Source organism: Emys orbicularis, chromosome 1 (genome assembly GCF_028017835.1).
Source record: "Emys orbicularis isolate rEmyOrb1 chromosome 1, rEmyOrb1.hap1, whole genome shotgun sequence".
Taxonomy (NCBI): domain Eukaryota; kingdom Metazoa; phylum Chordata; order Testudines; family Emydidae; genus Emys; species Emys orbicularis.
The window spans coordinates 117762755-117787571 of NC_088683.1; the positions used below are offsets into that span (position 1 = coordinate 117762755).

Here is a 24817-nt window from a genome sequence, read left to right on the forward strand (position 1 = left end):
AGTTCTGGTCTCCCCATCTCAAAAATGATATATTAGAATTGGAAAAGGTACAGAGAAGGGCAACAAAAATGATTAAGAGTATGGAACAGATTCCATATAAGGAGAGATTAGTAAGACTGAGACTTTTCAGCTTGGAAAAGAGACGACTAAGGGGGGAGACATGATAGAGGTCTATAAAATCATGAATAGTTTGTAAAAAGTGAATGAAGGAGTGTTATTTACTCCTTCATATAACACAAGAACTAGGGTCACCCAATGAAGTTAATAGGCAGCAGGTTTAAAACAAACAAAAGGAGGTACTTTTCGCACAATTGCATAATCAACCTATGTTGCCAGGGGATGTTGTGAAGGTCAAAACTATAATGGGGTTTAAAAAAGAATTAGATCAGTTCATGGAGGATAGATCCATCAATGGCTATTGGCCAAGATAGTCAGGGATGCAACCCCATGCTCTGGTTGTCCCTAGCCTCTGACTGCCCAAAGCTGGGAGTGGACAACAGGGGATGGATCACTCAACGATTATCTGTGCAATGCTCCGCTATAATGTCGTTTGGCTGCCTGCTCTGTCCACAGCTGGCAGACCCCCTATCAGCTCCCCTATGCCCCCCCCCCAGCGCTTCCCGCCCACTGGCAGACCCCGCGGATCAGTGCCTTCCCCCTCTTCCCCCCGCCTCCTGCCTGCAGCAGTCAGCTGGCTTCTGGCGTTCAGGAGGGAGGTGGGAGGACTTGGCGTGCAGGCTCCCCTCCCTCCTGAAAGCCGCAAACCAGCTGATTGCCGCGGGCAGGAGGCAGGGGAGGGAGGAGCCTGCACACCGAGTCCTCGCTCCTCCCCCTCCCTCCTGCCCCCTGAACATCGCAAGCCAGTTGATTGCTGCGGACAGGAGGGAGGGGGGAAGAGCGAGGACACCGGTGCACCTGCCTCCTGCCCCCGGCAATCAGCTGGCTTGCGGTGTTCAGGAGGCAGGGGTGAGAGGGGGAACCTGCGCGCTGTGTCCTTGCTCCTCCCCACTCCCTCCTGAATGCTGCAAACCAGCTGATTGCCACGGGCAGGAGGCAGGGGAGGGAGGGGGGAGGAGCGAGGACGCGGCGTGCGGAGTAAAGGGGGGGGGGAAGAAGAGGCGGGTTAAGGGTGGGGCTTGGAGGAAGGGGTGGCATGGGTGGGCTGAGGGTTGAGCCCCCCGCCCCTGGTGCTTGCAGAGTAGGGGAAGCTGCCGCTGCGCAACGTGCTTCACCTAACCTACAGCACCTTCAGCCTCCTTGCTGCCTCATTGTCTCCAGTGCCAGTGGGCTGTGCCTGTGTGGGGTAAGGCAGGGGCACCTCCCAATTATAGTACTGTACTGTATGGCAAAAAAAAATAAATTCCCTGGCACCTAGCCCCCCATTTACATTCATTCTTATGGGGAAATTGGATTCACTTTACATCGTTTCACTTAAAGTTGCATTTTTCAGGAACATAACTACAACGTTAAGTGAGGAGTTACTGTAATGGGAATTAGAGAACAGCCTTATAAAACTGAATTCTGTTGCACTGCAGCTCAAAAGATTCCTAGATACCTTCCCCACAGGCATTAGTTCCTTAAATCACATGTTTACCTGAAAGAGAGGGCTCTGCTTTTGTGCACCTGATGTCTTGTCTATCCAGGCGTCCAAGGGTTTTAGAGTGTTGGTGTTCTGAGTAACTACAGGAAACTTAGCTGCCAAGGTAGGTCTGCTGGACACATGTAACTGTTGCTCCTGTTGCACTATCTGGAGTTTTTTCAGTAACTCTTGGGGTGAAATCACTCCAGAACTGGTTGATTGGTTGCCCGAGAGGGAAAGTGGCTGTCTAGGAAGTTTGGACTGTTCTTTACCAACAGTCTGAGGCTCTAAAGTCTGGGTTGGAAGAGAGCCATTGAAATATACCAGATGTGGCTGGGTCATGTTATTTATCTGTGCTGCTGATGCTGTAGCAGCAGAAGTCCTGCTGAAGATTGAAGCTGTTGAACTTACAGTACCTGTTGCACTTGGGTCCATTTTGGTCACTGATCCTGATTGTCCCTGCAGTTTCTGTAACAAGCTTTGAGTGCCAGTTGTGTCCTGGGCTGGATGAGATGTTACAATACCATGAGAAGTCACCGGTTGGAAGAGTCCAGTGAAAACCTCCCCTACGGAGCGGACATTGCCGTTTTCACACAGTCGATTCTCAGGAAGCTCAGAGAGTGGATGAAGGTCTGTCCCACGCACCATAAGTTTTTGAATAGCTGGGCAAAGCTGCTTCTCTGCTGAGGGTGAATGTCCGCTAGGTTCCTCATAGGACAGTGAACGCACTACCCTCTGCCTGACAGAAAGATTAAGTTGGTGCTTTTTCTGTGACTGTTCTGGGACATCTTGGTATATGGTAGGATTTTCTTGTTTTCCAAACAGTGCTGTCAAAGATAAGTGTTGTGGTTCGGAGTCCATGTTCTACAAGGAAAAAGAGAATAAGTGAACACAGTTCTTGTGCACATTAAGCTACATTAACTGTCTGAAGTGTTACCTTGCAGTATCTAAGGAACAGCCAAGACAACTGACCTACACTTCCTCCTCTCAAGAGGATTATTTAATGACTGTGTCATGTGGGAGGAAAGGATTTTTAAACAGCCTTGAAACTCCTGGTCTGTGAGAAAAATGCTGCTTCCAGAAAAAAGGTACGAACTTCACTTTCAATGCCTAGAGAGAAGGGTCTCCTCTTACAGTCACTAATAAAATATTAGAAAAGCTCAAAAAGGTTATGAAGGGGAAGAAAGGAACCTTCTGTCCCTGTGGGAAGTAGTGTCACTTTCTGTCTTTCGCCTTACCATGGCAAAATGGATGTAGCTTGTTGGATTTTGCATTGTGATGTATTTTTAAGTTATATGAAAGGCATCTATCATGTATGGAAAGGCATTTGTACAAATTTAAATTAATAAATGAATAATAAAATAAGCTGTGTTCCACTGGCTAGTTGGTGGTTTGCCTGCAAGCACAACAACATTCCTGAATTGAGAGATCAATTGTTTTTGCTTGACTCAGCATACAACATCTATGTTTTAAATAACCATTTTACACAAAAAAGCTATTTTTTGTAAAGAGATATTAATTTTGCATTAAGACCATCCCATTTACCCTAATTCCACTTCGCATTATTGTACTATTTGATCTACGCAAGCATCCTCCCATGCCGGATATGTTATGGCAGCACTAGTCAGAGTGCAAAATAAAGTGTACCTTGCCTTGATGAGGTATTTGTTGGTGCTGAGTTTCACTGGGCTTCACTGGTATTGGTTTGATCAGGTTTGGGTTGTCATAGATAGCAGAGGAACTGGTCATTTGTTTTGGCTCTGAACAGGTCTTACACTGCAACAGAAATAAAACATATTTTGGAATGAAAGAAACTACCACTTTCTTAAGGGATGTTCTCCCCTAACTTTGTATCATAAAATCCCAAACTGGTTAAGTCTTCAAGAAATACCACCACTTGCAAGCCTGACAACTGATTGTGATAAATGAGGATACTGAATAGAAGTCAATCTCAGTTCCTAGGAACGTTAGCATAAGTTTACGGACTCAAGTCCGCAATGCTTTGTATGTGAGCCTTTAAAAAAGAAAAAAAAAAAAAAACCAATTCCCTTCCTCGTCTTTTCCTGTACATAAGGCAAAACCAACCTGGCACCTTACAGACCAGACCACAGCTACAGGTTTTCTCTATCAGTGAACAGCTAGTTCTGTTATGGCTTGAAAGTAGCTTAGGTACCTGAAGGATTTATATGCACATATATTTATAGGCTATCAATAGGCACATTTTACATATTTTACATTAGTACTTTCATAACCTCATAATTTCAGCTTGCCTGGCAGATATAGCTCTATTGAGAGACAACTGCCACCCTCAAAAAAGCAATTCAACGCACATTTCTTTTTCTCGAATGCTCCTGTGTGGATTGCTGCTGGTTTTCAAAAAGGAAGAGGAAAAAGAAGAAAGAGAAATGGAGAGACGATTAAAGAACATGAGTGTGACAGTTTGAAAGCTGGTATCCTATAGATTTTCCACTGAAAATTACATGGAACAAAATTTAGAAATGGCCTATAAAAACAATGCCGTACAGTATATCACTTTGTTTACTATTTTTACTAGTTTCTGGGTTTTCTTTAAAACAGGGTTGTAAGGGAGGACTATATTTTAAATCTTTTTTCCTAGGGTTGAGGGTTATATTTGCTGATCTCCTCTAGATAACGATCTCATGCCATCGACAATCACATAACATGTATAGTTTATACACACTTAAAATCTTAAGAAAAAAACTGAAGTATGTGATTGGTTAACATTTGAGTCAGTATGTTCTCTTGTTAAATACTGATATGTTAACTGGTATTCTTATCTCAAAAAGGATTGGGCAGAAGTAGAGGGGGATTCAGAGATGCTCGACAAAAATGATTAACAGTATGGAAAGACTAAAATATGATGAGAAACTGGGAATATTTAGTTTAGAGAAGGCGCAAATAAGAGGAAACATGCTGGAGGTATACAAAATAATGAATAGTACAGAAAAGGTAAATCAAATGCTTCTCTTTACCCTCTCATAATTGAATGACAACAAATATAAATTTGATAAAAGGAAATTATGCACTGTATAAAGAAAGCAGTATTAGCCCGTGGAACTCTGATACAAGATACTACTGTGACCAAGAGATAAGCAGATTCACAGAAGGATTAAATATTTCTACTAATAACAAGAACAAGTTAATTAGACACAACAAACAAAAATGTGGAGGAACTATAAATCCTCATTCTTCAGAGCATAAACCAACCTCTAACTGATGAATATTAGGAAAAAGCTTTCCTTATGTCCAGATCATTCTTTAATTGTTGACTTTGGGCTTGTACGCCTTCCTCTGAGGCGTCTAGTTCTATGCATTGTTGGAAATAGAATAATGGAACAGATGGACCACGGGTCTGATACAGTTCCTATGCAATTACTAAAACAATAGGGCTCTTAGGCTTTTGGTGTTCAGAGACCATTGCCTATCATGCTGACCCATGTCTTACTGTTTCGTTGTACTCCCCCATGTGTCTATATCCATCTACTGGCTCTTGTCTTAGAATGTAAGCTCTTTGGGGTGGGGACCATCTTTTCATTCTGTGTCTATCCAGTGCCTAGCACTGTGGTGTCCTGGACATGGCAAGGGCTCCTAGGTCCTATGGTGGTACTACTACTAAAGAAACGACGGGGTGGTCTGGGTAGCAGACGCAAACCTGGCAGGATTCAAAGGACTGATCATAAGCCAGAATAGCTACCGAACAGTTAAAAATAAACTTGAGAGATATACAAGGCAGAGTGGACTGAAAACTATCCAGTGCATCCATTTCTAATACACCTATCACTATGGGAAAACGAATGAGAAAGAGAGGGACAGATTAGTTCAATGACTGCATGAGGAGGCCAATAAAGAAGATCTTGATGACTGTTAGAGAAGGCAGGGTATTTATGTCCTGGTTCTATGGAATGCTGGGCTTGAGGGAACTGCCCTAACTGCCAACTACTTCTCAAAAATAGTTCACTGGCTGTGTGGACAGGCATGTAACTCCTACAATGGTGCTCAGGGGAGGAAATGTCATGAAGGAGCATCAAAGTTCAATTCATACACCTGGGCTTCTGCTGTTCTGCTTCAACCTCTGGCTCAGATGCTGCCTTCAGCACTGGTTTTTGGAGGCACAAACACAGACATGCTAAAAGGGCTGCTAGCAGCAAGGTGGAAAACGTTAGTTCAGTTCTTGAATCTTCCTTCATGCGGTCCCCATCTGGCATAAGGTCAGCAACTGCTTCAAGCAACAGGACTAGGAAACTATGACAACCAAATAGTAAACTTTGCCCTGAAAGGAGAACTGCAAAGCAAAAATGGAACTTGAGTTAACTATAAAATGCTGTACTGAATGCCCGCTGGGTGGGCAGCATTCAACACAGAGAGCTATATAAGCTATCCTGCTACAATTTTTTCCCCTCGGTGTAAAAACTTGTTAGTATACACTAGTTCACTGAAGATGTCTGGGGTATCTCAAATGTCAGAAGTCTCATCAATTCAAGCGCAGGCTGTAGTATTTGATGGCACACAATGGTGAATTTTAGGAGCTCTTCAAATGAACTAGGAAGTACCAAGAGGATTTCACAGCGGGCAAGAGAAACTTCTTAAAAAATGAGTTTATATTGATTTCTATGCTCAATGCCCCAAGGCCTGGTTAATGAGGGCAGAAATCTGGGCTTAACTAAAGTTTCACTTTTGCTTTGCAGTTGCCCTTTAAAACCTGTTACATATGGATGGCTTAGAAAGACAACATCAGAACAACAATTTGAAGATCCAGTATGGAAGAGGGAAGAGTGTGCCAAAAACATTAAAATAGATATTTGTGTTAAGAAAAGTTTCCTTTGCATTAATCAACACCGAATGGCACATGTCATTGTGTTGTCTATTCACCTAGCTTTGTTAGGTCCCTCTGGAGTTCCTTCACCTTTAAGTTTGTGCATGCGGCATCCACACGGGGAGTTACAGAGCAGCACTTTGATGCACACCGCTATTCACCCCCCCTTAGTCTGAGCTGTACAACAATGTAGACATGCCCTTAAGTCTTAAGTCACTTCGGCTCTTTGGAGAATTTTACCACTGGACTTAAATGAAAGAAAACAGACCTCTTGAATGCACTAAAACCTGCTTGTTTATCTTGTCTGTTCCTACTCTATGGCACACCAGGCTTCCATTATCCTCCCGAATCACAGAGACTGCAGAAGGGGTAATAAGCAGACTTGACAAGCTGATTTCAGCACAATGAGTCTTGAGACATAAGCTGGCAAGAAAGTATAACAGTCATGAAGTGGCCAAAAATCACGGTACTTGTGAAGTATAGTGGCATTTGAGGTAGGGGTGTCATCTGCTATGAGGCAAGGGGGATAGCTGCCTCCCCCAGACCTTGGTTTGCCTTCCTCCTCTGACTTTTCATAGGTCTATATACTCCATTATGTCTTTTTACCCCTTCTCCGAACTCTGCAGGATATAATATATCCTATAACAATGTTCTAGATGCTGATGCAACTTTGACCCCTCCTCCCAAAATTTTCTGAAATGATACCCCTGATTTAATGTAAAAATAAATCTGTGTGTCACTATTTGTCCCCCTCCTCCTTTCGTAATTTTATGTTACTAAGGCCACTGGCATGAAAACATGATCTCTAGTCTGTACCAGGTCAGCTATTCCTGCTGCTTATGCCCCAGCTGAAGGCAAAGTGCTCTGTTGCAGAATATTTCCTTGGCAACCAATTATGATGCCACAAACATAGGATTATGTGGGGCATAAGCAGCAGCAGCAAATTTACAAAATATTCAGACTTTGTTTGCACACATATCTCCGAACAAAATATTTTTGTATTTCTCTTCCTCTATTATCCTACTACATAAATGTATATGTATAAAGGGAGAGGGAGAGACTTTTCTCTGTCTATCATTCATTCATCACCAAGGTAACTGAGCACAAGCCTGATGTTTTTCTAGATTTTCCAGAAGGTACCATTATAGTTTTTTCAATAGTGGCTATTCAAATTAGTTGTAAACACTTTATTGTATATGAAGCAACAAAGTTTTGATCCAAGCCTAGGTAACAATTCAGGATTAAATTACACCATCAAGTCTCCTTTTTGTCATCTGTTTAAAGCATTAAACCCACCTCTTACACAGAACAGGTCTCAAGATGCTGGCTTCAAAAGCAGCTCTGCCACAAGAAACAAAGGCTACATTTCATGGGAGCCGAGAAAATTCACTACAGCCTTGCTTAAAATCTTATTAGTAACCACATTTCACAAAAGAAATAAAATCACCTCTCTTTAAATTGCTTGTGTTAAAAAAATATATATTCCCAGATACAAAACTCTAATATCTTATGAGCTCATTATTCAACGGTGCTCCATATGAAAGAGAGGAAACAGCAGCAGGATCCAACGGAGGCTCTGAAATAATTTACACCATTGATATGAATAATTGAATTGATTGGACTTTTATTCTGAAAGGTAAAACATTTTGGGCTACTCAGTAATAAAGAGAAGAAAGTTAATTAATCCATTAGTTACTTAGGTGTCTTAGAAACTCCAGAACACAGAGGAAGCATGTGGGTTCAAATTATACTAGGTTTCAAACCTTTTCATTTCCATCCATCAGTGACTAAACTACATCTCACCAACTACATTTAAAAACAGTTACTTACATGCTAGGTAGGGGTATTCTCAACCAAAACTAAAGTATGGAAAATACATTAGATATTTGTCAAAGAGACTGAGAATAACTTCCCAGCAGCTAGAAGCCACCATGAGCATGTCATCCACATCAAAGAAGTTAAAAGCAACAGAGGGTCCTGTGGCACCTTTAAGACTAACAGAAGTATTGGGAGCATAAGCTTTTGTGGGTAAGAACCTCACTTCTTCAGATGCAAGTCTTGCATCTGAAGAAGTGAGGTTCTTACCCACAAAAGCTTATGCTCCCAATACTTCTGTTACTCTTAAAGGTGCCACAGGACCCTCTGTTGCTTTTTACAGATTCAGACTAACACGGCTACCCCTCTGATACTTGACAACAAAGAAGTTACAGCTCTTAGGCACCAATGAATACGCAAGGAGTATGTGAGATTCATGTGTCAAAAATCAAAGTCACTGAAATGTATCCCATAAGCTCACATCACTTAGATAATACTTAATTCTGTCCTGAGTGCAGAGGACTGGACTAGATGACCTCTCAAGGTCCCCTCCAGTCCTATGATTCTATGATCACTTAATAATGCCCCCACAGAAAAACAAAAATTCCTATATGTATTATTTTCCGTAGAAGATACTGATACACAAACATGAAATTGTTTTGCATGTTTTGACAGGGAAAACCACATCAGGCATACTGCTCCAACACCCTGTAATTATTTGATGTTTGCAAAGTAATTTTACAAAAAGAACATAAATCCATTAGAAAACAAAATGACAAGAGGTGGTGTCATGTTATCAGGATGCCCAAAGGAAATTTTACACAGAACAAAACTCACCTTGGTATATTCATCTTTGGCCTTAGTAAGCATCCGTAAGATATCCACTTCCTTGCTATCACCAGAGCTCTGGATCATTGGAGAGGCTCCTGCTCCAGCCCCCTGCCGTGCTTTGAATTGCTCCTGCTGAGTTAGACTGGAAGTGAGGGGTAAAGTGGGAATCCATAAGGCAGAAATAAATGAAAATATCAAGTTCAACCACAATTATTTTTAATCATTAAACAAAACTCTAGAAGTCTATATATTTTTGCAGTCTATATAAAAGGATGGCTTGACTGGGGACAAGATGAAGTTTCCTCCAAATTCTGTGCACACAGGGCCATAAAGACTTGAATTTCTGAAACTCAATCACAGGTTCCATAGCCAGAAGGTACAGGGAATTTATTGTGTTATTCAGTTCTGACTGGTGGTGGGAGGTGGGGAACAGACACAATTCAGTCATTAACTTGTAGTAAGTGACCAATTTCCTGCCCCAGCTGTTTTATAATTGCAGCAGAATGCTGAGAGTTCTAGCACACAGCCACTTGGCTGAGCTACAGGGTATTTTTTAATCTATATGAAATGCTGTTATTATAAACCACTACACATGGTTTCCAATAGCATGAATCCTGTGAAAACTAGTCTTTATTGTAGTAAATTATCAGTTTGAGAGTACCTAATCACCACCAACTGCAACTTGAGCTAGTTAACTAACATTAGCTGTTAAAAGCTCAGGTTTCCTAGGGATCATTGCTTATTTCTGTAAATTGTTTCTCTATCAATTATTTCTTGGGTCACAATTTAGCCACTTCAGCGCTGTAGGACATGCAGTGGTGATTTTTTTTTTTTTTTGCTGTCTTATAGACCGCTGTATTTCTCACTGTATGTATGTCTACTAGTGCTGCAGTGTAGACATACCCTAAGGCCTCAAAAACTTTGATTACAACATTTTATCAAAAATTAAGCACCTCCAACCCCTTCCCCATCAAAAACAAACAAACAAATGTTGCCAAAAAGCAGGCATATAGCAGGGTAAAGGAGCCAGCCATTAGATATAGAGCAGTAGGCAGAGAAGGGATGGGCTCTGCCAGCAATGGACTCTTACAGAAAGCAGTGAAAAAGCTAGATGAGTGGACATCAGTAATACTATCAGAAATGAAATGTTGCACAGAATATATATGGTTTTATGTGAGGTGTTCGATCTCTGATTTGATTGTATAATTAGAGCTTATAAAACACACTGAAAATTGTTTTATTAAGCAAACAAATATATTGAAGTCAGAGCCTTATGTTTCAGAAAAATGACAAAGAACTTAATCTTGCACATTTTGTTAAAAAAAAAGGAGAAATAGAAGGAGTTGTTCAAGGTTAACATGGAAAGGACATATAAAAAATACAGAAAAAACCTGCAGGCATCCTTTATGAATGTCCCCTCCCCCCACTTACCCCTTTTCTTTTTCTTGCACACTTGCAACAGTAATTCCTTTTAAAACTATAGGTCCCCAAAAAGAGGGGGGAAATTATCCATTCTAACCCCAATGTAGTACTTTTTCATTGAGACACTCTCCGAAATAGATCCGTTAGGTTTTAGAGAATAAATCAGATGACCCATTACATTCTGATATAATTTGAGAGATACCGAATTATGTAAAGGTATTGTATTCTGTTTATACATTTATTTTTAAATACATAATATTTAGTGATGTGTGACACAATCTTATTTTCAACAAGTTCAGTATAAATGGGGTTAATGTTCAGAGGTGTAATACCATCCAAGCAATATAATGTGCATGTATATACAGAAGTACATACACATAAAGAGCACAAAAATCTTGTTTACCCATCATCACTTACTTTTTCATGAGCTCTGCAATTCTTTGGCATTCTTCCTTATCATAAAACCAAATTCCATAAATGGACACTGTAAATGCACATCAAACACAAACTATGAGCATCTATCTTCTCATACATAGTATTCCACCTGACAGCAACTCGCTTTGGAGTGGGTAGTTAAAGGTGACTTGCAAAGGATTATTTTTTAAAATGTTTCTTTAAAATCTCTCTCTCTCTCTGTATATATATCTTCTATCCTACTCATCTATTTCCACAGCTTTATTGTGGAATGAAAACTTGGCATAGGAGGTTTAAGCTGGAAAGGACTTTGTTAACATTTGAAAAGAAAATTAGTTTACAGCTGTTTGTAAGGCACAGAAGTGCAATGAGCCCTCCACCCCATTTCCCCTCAAATTTTCAGCCATTTGTTATTTGCAAGTCATTTGTATAACTAAAAAAGGACTGAAGTTAAATTTGCCAAAAGATTATCTTTAAATATGATTTAATCACAATGCCCTGGCAGGGTGGGGGGAGGAGGACACAAACTAAATAGGCAATGAACAGCACATTTTAAAACTATATATGGTGCGTATCATTAATTTTCAGAGTAGCGTCATGATGATTTTATTACTTGTCTAAATAAGACATTTTATACCATAGGCTGTGATGGTTCCAAAACTCATGTATAAATATGCAACAGAGCTGTTGGTGTGAATTGTGCAAATAATGAACATCCTATACAGAAAAGAAAATTAAACTTTAAAACCTACATTTAAAAACACTGAGTTTATAACACAAACCAATAAAGGTCAGGAATGTTAAACTGCAAACCTTTAAAACTAAACATGGGATCTGTTTTTAGGATCCCTAATTACTATCAGAGTATGCATAAACTCAAAAAACTAAACATTCTTTTTTATACAAAATATTTGAAAAATTCATTGTTCTGTTAGGTCCTGTTTACACTACAAACAGTACAATAACTGAATCCTTCAATACAATACAGTGGAGGACAGACGTGATTAAAATACGACTGAACACTATTTTAAAAAGTTTTACCAAACCATTGTAAAGGCTCTGCAAAGTCCCATCTACCCAGTCATGTCCAACTTGTATTTTAATTGTGTCAAGGTGCTACTGTACTGTAAATGGGTCTCTAGTATAGGAGTGGTCATAGTGTAAGACCATAGTTGCCTGCTGTATCTTTAGTTCAAAAATCTTTATTCCTCCTCCTATCACTGGTATAATCATAAACTGCTAAATCAGGTGTTTGTGTGACTGAGTTTTGGATTTTGTTTTGGTTTTTAAGAAATTTATATTTGACACCTGGGAGATTTACATCACTAAAATCAATTACAAGTCAACGGAACACAATAATCTCCCTGTTTGTTAACATGGGCTAACAGGAACACCCTACCACCTCTGGCCATGGACAATTTAAAATCTGGAACCAATAGCAAGAGCGACCAAGCAGATTTCAATTCCTGTGACAGAACATGAACCGAGAGAAGCTCTCTCTCTAATTACCTGGGTAACAGACCATTTTAGATTTCATATGTTATAATGAACAGTTTGACATGCACCCAGAAGCAGACGACAACAAGTGCTGATCACAGAGCATAGAATGTTGACTACTAAAGTGATCTGGCCTATTCAAGTGACATTCCACCGCATCAGTTGAAGGTTTGAGTCCTTTTCTCAGGTAGCCTCAAGGCATATGTCCTCACTGCACTGTTAGCCTAGGATCTTACTCAGATGTTGACCTTAACTCCCTTCCAGTCCACCTATAGAAACCTCCCACCAGAATTAAGTTAAGCTTTCAACCCAGGCTACCTGGCCCGGCTGGAAGCATAGAGCCAGGGCTCCACTTTCACTCAGGCTGGCAATCTGCCCTCTTTGCAGCGAGGATGCAAAATCACTTAAGGGCTATCGTCCTCCAATGCCTTCCCGAAAGGACAGATACGTTTGTCCACAACTCAGAGAGAAACAATCACTGCAGCACGAAGAACCATGAGATGTGCCCCCAGAAGTCGTAGTGTTACACACAAGGGAGTGCCTGGCTTTTCACACCCGGGGTAGGCTAACCAGTGCTCAGTCTTGGGTGCTGATTACTAGGGATAACTGCAGTAAAGACACACCCAAGTAGAGCATCTTGTTGAAACCTCAAATTTAGGGCTTATCTACACTGGCAATTTACAGCACTGCAACTTTCTCGCTCAGGGGTGTGAAAAAACACCCCCCTGAGAGCAACAAGTTCCAGCGCTGTAACGTGACAGTGTAGACAGTGCACCAGCATTGGGAGCCGCGCTCCCAGCACTGGTAGCTACGCCCCTCGTGGAGGTGGTTTTTTTAGAGCGCTGGGAGAGCTCTCTCCCAGCAACTACACAAGCCACGTTAAAGCGCCACCGCAGCAGCGCTTAAGCATTGCCAGTATAGACTAGCCCTTAGATTACTACGTCATGGATTACTGGGGCAAAGTCTGAGTTAAGAGTGGAACAGCCACACGCTCCTAGCCAGTCACAGATGGGAAAGGCAATACATACTATAGTTAGTACCTAAGAATCCAGGAGCATCAATAAATCTAAAATGACACCAGACTACAAAAACTGTAATGGCAGCGGCCTGGCATATCCCTGTAATAAAAGTTGAACTCAGACACCACCAAATTCTCTAGAAGCATTCTAGTACTTATTACAATAATTTGTCTCACCTAGACTGAGTCTAAACCGGATTGCTCCTATCTATTCCTCTAACTCTATCAGGCAGTGTTTGGCAAAAAACAAACAAAAAATTAGATCTGAGTATCATCTGCCAAGCGGTAATCTCACACGCCAAAATGTGTCTCTGCTTCCCCCACACTATACTTACGCATTTAACAAAGGAGGAAAAGGATACTCCTCATCCTTTGAGATCTGTTCCAGAGGAAAAAAGAAATCTACTGAAAGGCCTCTTTTATCCATTCCTGTAAGGCTTTGCAGGGTGTTAGCAAAACAAACACATCATGGACAATGATATCAAAAGATGCTGATAGAGCTAACAAAATCACATGGACTCTGTAAGAACCAAGAACTAATTAGGGGGAGCTGGTCAGATTCATACTGCTTACTGAAAGAAATGTGACTCAGTATCAATCTTATAAATTTTATTAAGTCTCAAAGAAATACAAAATCAAGAAAACATATCACCAAAATTAAACTATTGTTAATAATAAACTAAACTAGAAATAAAGCATTACAACTATCAAATCAAAATCAGTATCAAATCAAGTTTGATGATTTAATTCCAGTCTAACTAGTTAAATCATAGGATTACTGTTAAAAATAGTCAATCCTTATACATTCTAAACAGGATTCTAAGAAAGTGGCTGTTTGGTTCTAAGTCCTAACTAAAGAATTTTACCAAGGTGAATCAAATCAATGATTTAAAGTCTGTCAATGGCTTACTACGGAAACTAAATTATTTAATATGTTTAAACCACATCAAAGCCAATTATAAAGCTTCCTGCTTAGAATTCTAGTCTTATTTTGTGGCTAACACCCCCACATCCAGAGATACTATAGTAGAGGCTTGAGTTGATCTTGGAGATTCTGAAATGCCAGTTTTCCCTCAGGTGGCTTACTGACCCAAAAAGGTAATGTTTTCAGCCTTATCCTTAGTTCCAACAGTTTGAAAATTTTATTTACTCAGCCATGCAGCACTGCCCCCCCAAGGTTTCTGACAAATCAGGTGCAAGGCACACCTTGGAGCCACACAACTTGGGCCAATCAAGGTCAGATTAGGTCATCTTTTAGTAAGCATCAACTTGATTAAGCTCTACTTAAATCAGAAATTTAAAAATATATGCTAGTTACTAGACACTGTAAATCTGCAATTCCTTCTCAAAATGTCAAAAATACAGAAATATTAGACCACTTTTGAAGAAGCTGGCATGTACTTATCCAGGTGAAAAAAAGTCTTGAAGTGACTCTGTCATGAGTTTCTGGAACGTTCAGCATAAAAATAACTGATTAGAAAAGAATCCTGGCAACAGTCACTCAACATTCATCCATCAGCAAAACTAAAAATAAGTTTGAACAAACTTATGATCAGTTATCCATTTCATCATCTCCAGTTCCCTCAAAAACCAAGGACTTTACAGTGTAGTTGTAGCCATGCTGGTCGCTGAAGAAGAACTATGTGTTGCTTGCAAGTTTCTCTCTCTCACCAACAGAAGTTGGTCCAATCAAAGATATTACCTCACCCACCTTGTCTCTCTAAGGAATTTACAGTAATTTCTGTTTTGGAACTGGGCTATAAGTAAGGCTCTTTGTTTTTGGTTTTTATCAAATTGACCCCCCCCCCCCCAATTCCTGGGTTTTGACACAAACAAGAATTTGGATTTTATCAATTTTAACCTGAATTTTGCAAATGCTGGAATGCCCTAGACCTGGCTCTGTCCTTGGAGTGCCCCTGCCAAAAGGCGCAGTGCGCCTGCACAGAAGTCAACTGCTCCTGCTGTGCCGAGGGGTAGCAAGACAGGCAGGGAGCCACATTCTGGCAGCCAAGGGGGGCTCCCTGCGCATCTCGCCTCATCACCCGACTCCCTGTGCAGGAGGGGAATGAGACAAGTAGGGACACAGGCAATAGCTCTGGTCTGCTTTCTCTGCCAGACAGAGCCTCCTCCTGACTCCGGGCCTTCACAGTGGCTCCAACTGCTTCCCTTGCACAGTAGACAAGTGAGACACGCAGAGAGCTGGGCCCTGGTAGCCGAGACTGCTCGACTTCTGCAGCAACAAGCCTGCAGGGAATGGAAGGCCGCTGCCTTCCCATGAACACTGGGCTGCCTTCACACCCTCACCCCCACCGGACCCTTCATGTTTGGTTTTTATCAATCATCTTTTAAATTTTTTTTTTTTTTTTTTAATACTGATTAAATTCCTGGGAAATTTTAAATTAAATAAAACCCCAAAACGCATGAGAAAAAACTCTTTTTCTGGAATCTTCATCTTGATAAAGAAAAGTAACTTTAAAACCTATCAATATTAAACCCCCATGAAACATAAAATTTTATATAAGGTCTGTATTCCCATACAAGCTGTTCCTCTCTCAACTATTTTGTTGTCAGTCACTAACTGTCAATCATAAATAAAATACCATCTCCTTGCTAAGCCCACATTTAAAGATGACCTGTAAAGGGGGGAGAGGAGGAGGGGGAGAGTTTGTGCCCTTTTGTTTTCTCTATGATGTATAGCTGAGGCAAAGACGACTTGAAAAGAGTTTTTGTTTTGTTTTGTCTCCTTTTGCTTTTTACGATAGAAATTCAGGTCAGATCTGCCATTTTCCTAGAAAACTCTGTGGACAACTCGAGAATTAACAGGTTTGTGACATCACAACTATCAAGGAAGTAAAACCTGATTAACTGAGCAGGAAAGTGATTTTTATTAAGACTAAAACTCTCTGCTTTTGCTAACTGTAACTAAAACACCTAACAAGCAGCTAGGAAAAAAGCTCTCTGTTAAAGACTGAAGAATCCTCTCCTTCAATTAAAAGGCTGATAAAACTCCAAATCCACTTTCAACATAAACAGGGATAGGAAGACATAATATTTTCATTATTTCAAAGGTGAAAAAAACAAGCAGGAAAAATATTTTATTGAAGGAAAATAAAATCATTTTCAGAGTTATCTTTACACAACACAAAAGACATGGGGGAAAATTCTACCTCCCTGCCCTCCTCCCGCTCCCGTCTCTTCCCTCTCCCCCGCCCCCCCTCCCAAATAAAAAGCTTCACAGGTCACCTTTAAAACCAAATTAGCAGGGAATTGCTCAAATAACTTTCTCAACCATCTTTCCCCAAACGCAGATGGTTAAGAGAGTGGGCAGTAAATTGGCAATGTTGTTAAAGTCAAGAGACCGTTTTTTGTGTAAGGACCTCACCACCATCTGTTTAATTGTGGCTGGAATCCGGTCTTAAAAGTGAAGCATTTAACAATTCTTGTTAATAAAATGGACCCCAAACCTTCCCTCTGGTCTTTTACCAGCCAGGAAGGGAAGGAACCCAGATCACAGATTGTCAGATGTAGCTGCAACAATACATCTTAAACCTCACTCTGCAAAACAGGACACTACTCAAATAGAGAAGGTAGTTTGTTTATAAGATCTTGCTCGTGGCTCTGCCCTAACTGTGTTGGTCACACCAGACTAGATTCTTTTCAGCAGAACAAATAAAAAAAATGTTCCTTACAAGAAAATCTCAACTCTATATCAGTAATAAGCAAATTGGGTGCACCAGACTGCCCCAAAATTCATGTTAGCTCTATCAGCAACTTCTGAGCTCATTGATACATCTGCAAACATTTATGGAAGTAGATGGAAAAACCCTTCAGTGGGTTCTTTATTTCTTCTGCAAAAGACCCCAAAGGCAAATTGTGTTCACTAGGACAATTCAGCTGACGCTGATGTTACAGGAAGTGTAGCGAATGATATAGTTGCCTGTTCCAGTTATGATATGGAAAGACAGAAATTCTCTGTCCTGTGATCTGATTTAGCCAGGAGCGCTGCCAGCTTTTCCGCCACCCTAGGCGGCGGAAGGTCCCGTCCCAAAATGCCGCCCCCCCCCCCCCAGAAGCGGCGGAAGGTCCCGCCGCTGAAATACTGCCACGGTCGCCGCCCCCCAAATCGCAGTGCCCTAGGCGACCGCCTAGGTCACCTAATGGGTTGCGCCGGCCCTGGATTTAGCATGAATTTTCCTCCACTGGCATTCTACCCTCCTCTCCCGCCACTTCCTGAGTCCCAGATCATCTGTAAACCAATGTGACTTGTGACACCAACATAAAGGTAGGAGATTTGTTGCTGTTAGTCTGTCAATATCTCCTGATAAGTTGTCATTATTACTTTATTTTACAGTGATGCGTAGAGGCCCCAAGTAAGACTGGAGCCCCACTGTGCAGGCACTGAACAAATACATAGTAAAAGTTGGTTTCTACTCAAGATTGACAAAAGGTAGATGAAAGGAGGTATGATCCCCATTTTACAGATGGGGAACTGAGACAGAGAGATTAAGTGACTTGCTCAAGGTAACATTAGGAAGTTTGTGACAGATCTGGAAATTAAACCCAGATCTTCTGAGTCTCAACTACAAGACTGTCCTTCTCATAATATTCCATCAGTAGAGGGCTTCAAAGGTAATCTGCATTATTCCTCATAAAGATCTGGAATGCAATTGTCTCCATAAACTTCTCAGGGCACACTATCAAAACAAAAGATGGGAGGCAAGGCCCTCATTTACAACAAATGATCTGACCGTAATGTAGAAATCTATCACCACAAAAATCTGGGCAGTAAAATAGTCAACAGGCATCACAGACTCTGGGAGGCAAAAAGGTGGCTTAAAGTCACTTTTTCCTCCTCATCCTGAGCTACAGGCACAGCACATAATCTGGCCCCTGGGCTCTATTCCCAGCTGTGCCATAATTCACCTATTACTACCTCAGTTACAAAATCTGTAAAATGGGGAGTGATATTTGCATTCTAAGGTAGGAGTAGGAGACCTTGCTCAATTAAAAGGGCTAGAAAGTGCACATGATTATTAACACCAGCCAGTGGAAGAGATGAAACTAGAACACATGGTCTTTTTCTGGCTCTCAGCCCACCTTATCCCAGTGGTAAAAGTAGACAAACAGAAAGACGAGCTCACTGCAATAGTAGACAAGGAAGAGGGAAAGCATAAAAAAGCATTGCTCTCCCAAACTGGGCAGATGAGAGGGAGCTGTCATGTTGCTTTCAGCAGAGAAGGAACGAGAGCTGCACTTCCCCTTCCCCTAATGCCTTCATTATTTCCACTCTACCTTCCCCTAAGCTAAAGAAGTGGCAGCTGCTCCTACAATGTCTCCCCAAAAGCCTCTACCAAGATCTATTGTAGCACTTTTCAGAGGTTTATAACTCAGCCAAAATCTGGGTGTATATTTCTGGGGACCTCAAAAAGCACCTCTTCGATCCTGCTACCCTCCTGCTAAGTGTCAAGTTCCTGCTCCAAACTCCAGAGGTGCTAGAGATCTTCAAAGAAATGAAAATAATTTAACATTTGTAAAACTACCTATTTTCCCCTAACCTCATTCTCAGAAATAGATGAACAATTTTTGCTGAAATTAAACAACAAACAAGCGAACAAAACCAGCCTGAGGCAGTGAGCAAACATAGAAGTTTTCAGCCCAAATGGTTAAAAGTTTGGAAAAATTATAAGCATTTGAAAAGAAGGGCTTATAATGGAAAGTGTTAAGCAACCTTAACTATAGATGTTGCTTCCAGCTCTGCTTATAATGATCCATTTTAGCTTATTTCTGCACTGAATGCCTCTAGATCTTAGTTAATGGAAGCGTATTTGCAGTTCTGGGCTTAAAGGAACACCATCAAGCACAAAAATCCAACTTTTCTCAAATTTGTACCTATTGTTATGAGTAATGTGTAAAGATTACCTTAACTTTTTCCCCTGTATTTTTTCCATTTGTTTACTCTGTGCATTTGACAACACTTTGTGCATAGTCAATTTCACTGTTTCTTCAGTTTCCTATGTTTGGATGGATCTTTCATTTAGTAACTGCAGTAAGAAAAACATTTTAAAAAATGGGAAGCTATCATTGTAAAGCCATAAAAATTGGCTGGGGACTCAGAAGCTGGTGTAGTATCTGAAACTACTTTAAACTCTTTTTGCAATTGTGCAATTTCAGGTTGCCAGTGTCCCTTTAGCTCAATATTCACTTTAGCTTTGCAGTTCATCTTTACATCACACCCTTTGACTGTGCTTTTATCAATTTGTCTTGGCCTTTTAAAATTTTGTAATACATGAAAAAAGAGAAATTTTCTACTGAATCCTCTGCAGCCCTCTCTTCTGCCATACTTCACTATTATTTATCTTCAATAATGCAGAAATCTGCCCACAGATAGAGTTTCCAGTGGAAAATGAGAAATATGATTTTAGAAGGCAAAATTTCTTGGGCACAAAAAGCAGTCTTGCCTCCCTCAGGAAAAAAAAAAAAAAGAGTAAACAGGATTTGGTTTATTCTAGTCATAGATAAGTTCACACTGTGTTTACAAGACAAGCTTAGACACCTTGTTGCAGCTTCATCCCCTTTTCATATGCATATGGCGAATACATTTTCAAATACTGGAAAACCTACAGGATATTAAAATTCCCCCTTTCTATAATTCCTGAATTTTAGTAAGTGTGATTATACTTTGAATGATGTTGTTTTTCCCCTTTGTTAATTGATTAAGGGTTTTTTTGGTTTTAGGGTATTTATATATTCTATTTTATCAATTTTGGTTTAATTGTGTTTTAAATTAAGGTTTAGATTACTGTAAAACGGGCAGATTGATTGACTATTCAAACAAGACAATTGTTTGGTGGAGTAGTCTGTATGGCTACTCACTATGCTTTTAGCTTTGAAATCAAGTTTTTCACCAATGTGATTTAAAAAAGAAATATGTAGCATATTCTCTGTTTCAAACCTTCAGTTTAACAGGTTAGTTCAGCAGAACATACAGGCTCATCAATTTCCTGTTGGTGTAATAGCCAGACACTTTTTAAATGCTGAGGGAGGGCAGGAAGGCAACCCAGTTGAAAATGGGATTCTTGACCCCCAAAGATAGAATATAGTTGTGTGTTAAATAAGAACTTGGATCTGCAAATCAGGAGGTTCACATTTTACAAAATCTGCAGAGGAATGGAAAAACAGGTTCTCCCAGAAAACAAATGTGTCTTTTCAATTATATTGGGAAAACAAACCTGTTTTTTCAGCGCAAACAATTTCTTGGGAAAGAAACACTTCAACATCCTTTGTCTTCCTTTCTCTCATCCTCCCCCACCTCCTGGTGCTATACTTCCATCAACTCTGCACAAACTGGAAATTCCCTCAAAGACAGTTTCAGGGTAAGTAATTTGATTTCTCAAGAATCTGCATGTGTGGCTGTCTCTTGATCAAGAACTATTACTTCCTACATTTGGTTTTCTACTTTGCCTCCTATAAGCTTGCACCTGGACCTTTCAGCTCTCTCAAGCAAGGAAGCAAAAGTGGCTGAATCACCGACAATTTAATGTCTGCTGAACCTATTTTAAGGAAATCATATGTTGATTACAAACTTGAACCCCAACTTCTGAAAGGCATGAATTCAAAATACAAAAATGCCTCAACTCTTGGCCTATGGGAACTTAAATCCCAGCACTGCATCTTTCAGTGACAAGAAGCTCTTCTAGGGCATTATGGAAGATTTTTATTTTCTGTGTGGTGAGATGTACAAAATGTTCATGTGATAGAAACCAAAAAAGAAAAAGAGATGAGCCAACCAAAGAGAGAGAGAAAAAGGACCTAACTAAAACATTACTGGAAGGTTTATAATACCTCGACCTAGTCACATGGAGCTACAAGCCCTGATGGCTTTATTTGTTCTAAATTTTCATTTCCCCCCCCAAGTTTCCCCCCCCACATTGAAAGATGTGTTGAGATATAAGTTATTGTGTAGAGTATATGCTGACAGCACATCCTGTTAAGCAAAGAATGTGAACACTGACTTTCTGCAAAGTTTGACACAAAGGCAAATGAATTGCCAAAGCACGTCCAGGTAGTCCAATATCTTGTCTCAGACAGTGAACACTACCAGATGTTTCAGAAAAAGATTCAAGAAACTCTACAACAGACCATTACGGATGAGCTTAACCATAGAGAGCCTGAAGCACGAGGCTTATATCCTTTACAAATTTCTACCCTGGCTAATGGAACTCTGGGTTGTTATTCATATAAAAAATAACCCCAGTATCACTGAATCACAAGCTCAGAAAGGCATAGGAGTGCAAAAATATGTAAAATAATGACAAGAATGGGTGGAGAGAGGATTTCTTATTATAATTTTAAGCAATATATCAGCAAATAACAGTTATAGATTTTAGAACAGGAATGCATATTTCTAGGATGGCAATATCCTGGCTAGAACGAAGTTAACCAGATGTAATATTTTAAGTTTACTTTCATTTGCTGATTAACACAAACTCTGAATTGCAGAGAAATTATAATAATTAAACCATGCTGGTCATTAATAGTATTTATAATCCTAGACAGGGATGATTGAGCCCCAACACTAAGTTACTAGTTTTCAGGTTTTTAAAAACACATTTGCAAACTTTGTAGAATGACACTGGAACAGTTGAACTCAGTTTTATTATAGAATACATTCCTTATCCTTTAAAGGGTATGCCATCCTATACTTGGGTTTCATGTTTTTAATGGAAAATATGGTTTAATGCTGATTTTCAGTGTTTGCTCTGACAAAGGCAGATCTATTGAGTGTCAAGCATCTTATATTACATCAATTACACACATGAATGATTCAGTATATGCATCATATGGTACACTCTCTTCCCTATTTATCTTCCTTGTTTTGAGAAAGGGTTACAAATATAAGTTTATATGTTAAAAAAAAAAAAAAAAAAAAAAACCAACAAAACAAAAAAAACCAAACTCACATTCCAGGAGAAGTTTTCTGGCTATGTCAGGCCTGAGGTCCACTCACCCCTAGACAAAACCTATCTTTCTTCAAACACAAGAGGATATCAGACAAGTTAGTGGTGATTTACAAAAACCAGAGATCACCATGACTCAGTGAGGTGATGAGCTGACAGGCGGATGGAGCCCATTATCTTCACTTCTCAATCTAAGTTTTCCTGCAAAACCACTGGGGGAGGAGAGGGCTTTAACCAAGCATCAGGCACGCAGGACAAGAAAAGGATTAGGAGTAAAGAGCTAGGGAAGAAAAGATAACGCAAGAGACGTTGCTTAAGTTTCAAATAGCTGGAAAATAGTTTCTGTAGTTTTGGTCACACGAGCTTTTGCAAGAGAGGGGTTTAACATCTGGGCAAGTTTTGTGGCTATTAGGTTTAAATGATACTCAAGTAGGAAACCACTGACAATCAGGAATCTACTTTTACAGAATATTTAGATTCAGCTGTGCAAAGCTACCTTTGGAAGTATAAAATGTTTCAAGCCTTTGTTCGGCAAGCTACTTCAGCATATCGCCCACTACCCAGTCTTCTGCCAGGTGAACCTGAGATGAGGTATAAGGGCAAGTTGGTGCACGAAACTCAGCTTAACTGCTTCTACATCCAACCTGGAGGTAAGACCCCATTATACAGTGATGTACATAATGATACTCTGAAATCTATTGTGATGTATTCCATTCCTATTGAAACAGAACAGTCAATTTCATATCTGAAAGAGCTTTGATGAACAAAGCATTCTAATAACCGTTGGTAATATATTTTGAAATTGTATGTGTATGAATGCACTGCCACAGGATACAGAGTGCTCTGGAAATTCTCAGATCTCTAGAGCTAAGTAGACAAGTACACCTCTACCCCGATATAACCCGACCTGATATAACAAATTCGGATATAACACGGTAAAGCAGCGCTCCGGGGGAGCAGGGCTGCGCACTCCGGCGGATCAAAGCAAGTTCGATATAATGCAGTAAGATTTTTTGGCTCCCGAGGACAGCGTTATATTGGGGTACAGGTGTACTTCACTGGGTAACGTACTGACTTTTAAGCATTTAATTAATTCCAGTCCCCCATTTCCATCTAGAAAAGGATGAGATAGGATTTTAGCAAAAATATTTGATTCCAGAGTTTAAAATGTAGTCACAGGCAAAGTGTGGGCCTGGGCTTGGGTCGGAGTAGATAGGGAGAACAGGGTTACATTTTAGAGTATATAAACAATATTTGAAGACAAAATATTAAGTGTGTTTTTTTTAAAAAGGGGCTGGAAAGACTGATTTCTAAAGGGGAATTAATTGTCTGAGATTCTTATTTTCTGATCTCCAATTTCCAAAAGTACTATGTACATATTCACTGTCCTGGAAACAACATGGATGCTTTCCATTTTATCCTATACAAGGAGGTAAGAGGGGGGGGGAAAGTGTCATATGAAAAGTAACCCTCTTTAAAAAAAAAAATCCATTCCATCTTTAACTACTGTGCTTTTCTGCATCATATGCCTATCTTATCTGGAAAAGATGTCCGGAATTCCCAGTGTTGGCAGTACACTCAGCAGTACATGTTCAGAGCAGCTAGCATATTGCCTATGTACTGACATCCATAAATGGAAACTATGGCTGTGTTCAGCAGAAATACACTGAATTATTCCTCTTTCCACCTCATTAAGAATCTCACCCACATCTCCAGAGTGCTCTAAATATGCCTTAACCCTCCTTCATACACTTTCTGCATCAGTCTTCCTGGCCAAACAGGGATACAATCCCACAGAATACAAAATCACCATCAGCCACTGAAAGTCTACATAGCATTGTTATCTTTAGCTTCAGTCTGTTTCTTCTCACATGACATACAATTTCACTGACTTTCAAATCAAGTCCATTATTCCACATAGTTGAAAATTCACATTAGCAGAGAGGCATTTCTTTTTCTTGTGGATTAACAGCTTTATCAGGCAACAGGGATACTTGAAAATGACAGCTTTACCCACTACAGGTAAGGTCGCAAAACTGTTACCATAACACATCCATTTTCACATACACGGGTCTTCATAAAATGTTCACCTTTTCAGTTGAAGATTTCCATGCTCAGATCAGACTGTGCAGAAAGTTTTTTTTTTTTTTTAATTTGAACAAAATCCCTGTAATTGTGTTGAATCATGGGGAAAAATATTGTTTTCCCGCTGTAATATTTTAACCTGTTTTTAAAGAGAGCTACAAGAATTGGCATATATATAGCCCTCATTGAGCATACACTTTGATTTAAGGGAACCATTAATAACAAAAATAAAGTTATAAGCAATTGGAAAAATCACTTCGGAAAACACTGAGTAAAGCATGTGTGTGCTGTTGCTCTTTTGTCTGTTTTTTAAAGATCCATCTCCTTTGTGATTTAGATCCTATAATTCTGAAATTATATTTCCT

At 40.0% G+C, this 24817-nt stretch overlaps 1 protein-coding gene across 1 annotated transcript in view; it reads right to left on the reverse strand.

Annotated features, from left to right (window-relative positions):
• The window catches only part of DCP1B (decapping mRNA 1B), a 59013-nt gene that overhangs the window by 9772 nt on the left and 24424 nt on the right, over nucleotides 1-24817 (reverse strand). The window contains exons 4-7 of the mRNA XM_065403351.1: nucleotides 10899-10965; nucleotides 9066-9201; nucleotides 3227-3355; nucleotides 1595-2443 (exon numbers count right to left, since the gene is read on the reverse strand). Of these exons, the coding sequence (XP_065259423.1) occupies nucleotides 1595-2443; nucleotides 3227-3355; nucleotides 9066-9201; nucleotides 10899-10965 (1181 nt within the window). The remainder of the gene's footprint in view (nucleotides 1-1594; nucleotides 2444-3226; nucleotides 3356-9065; nucleotides 9202-10898; nucleotides 10966-24817) is intronic.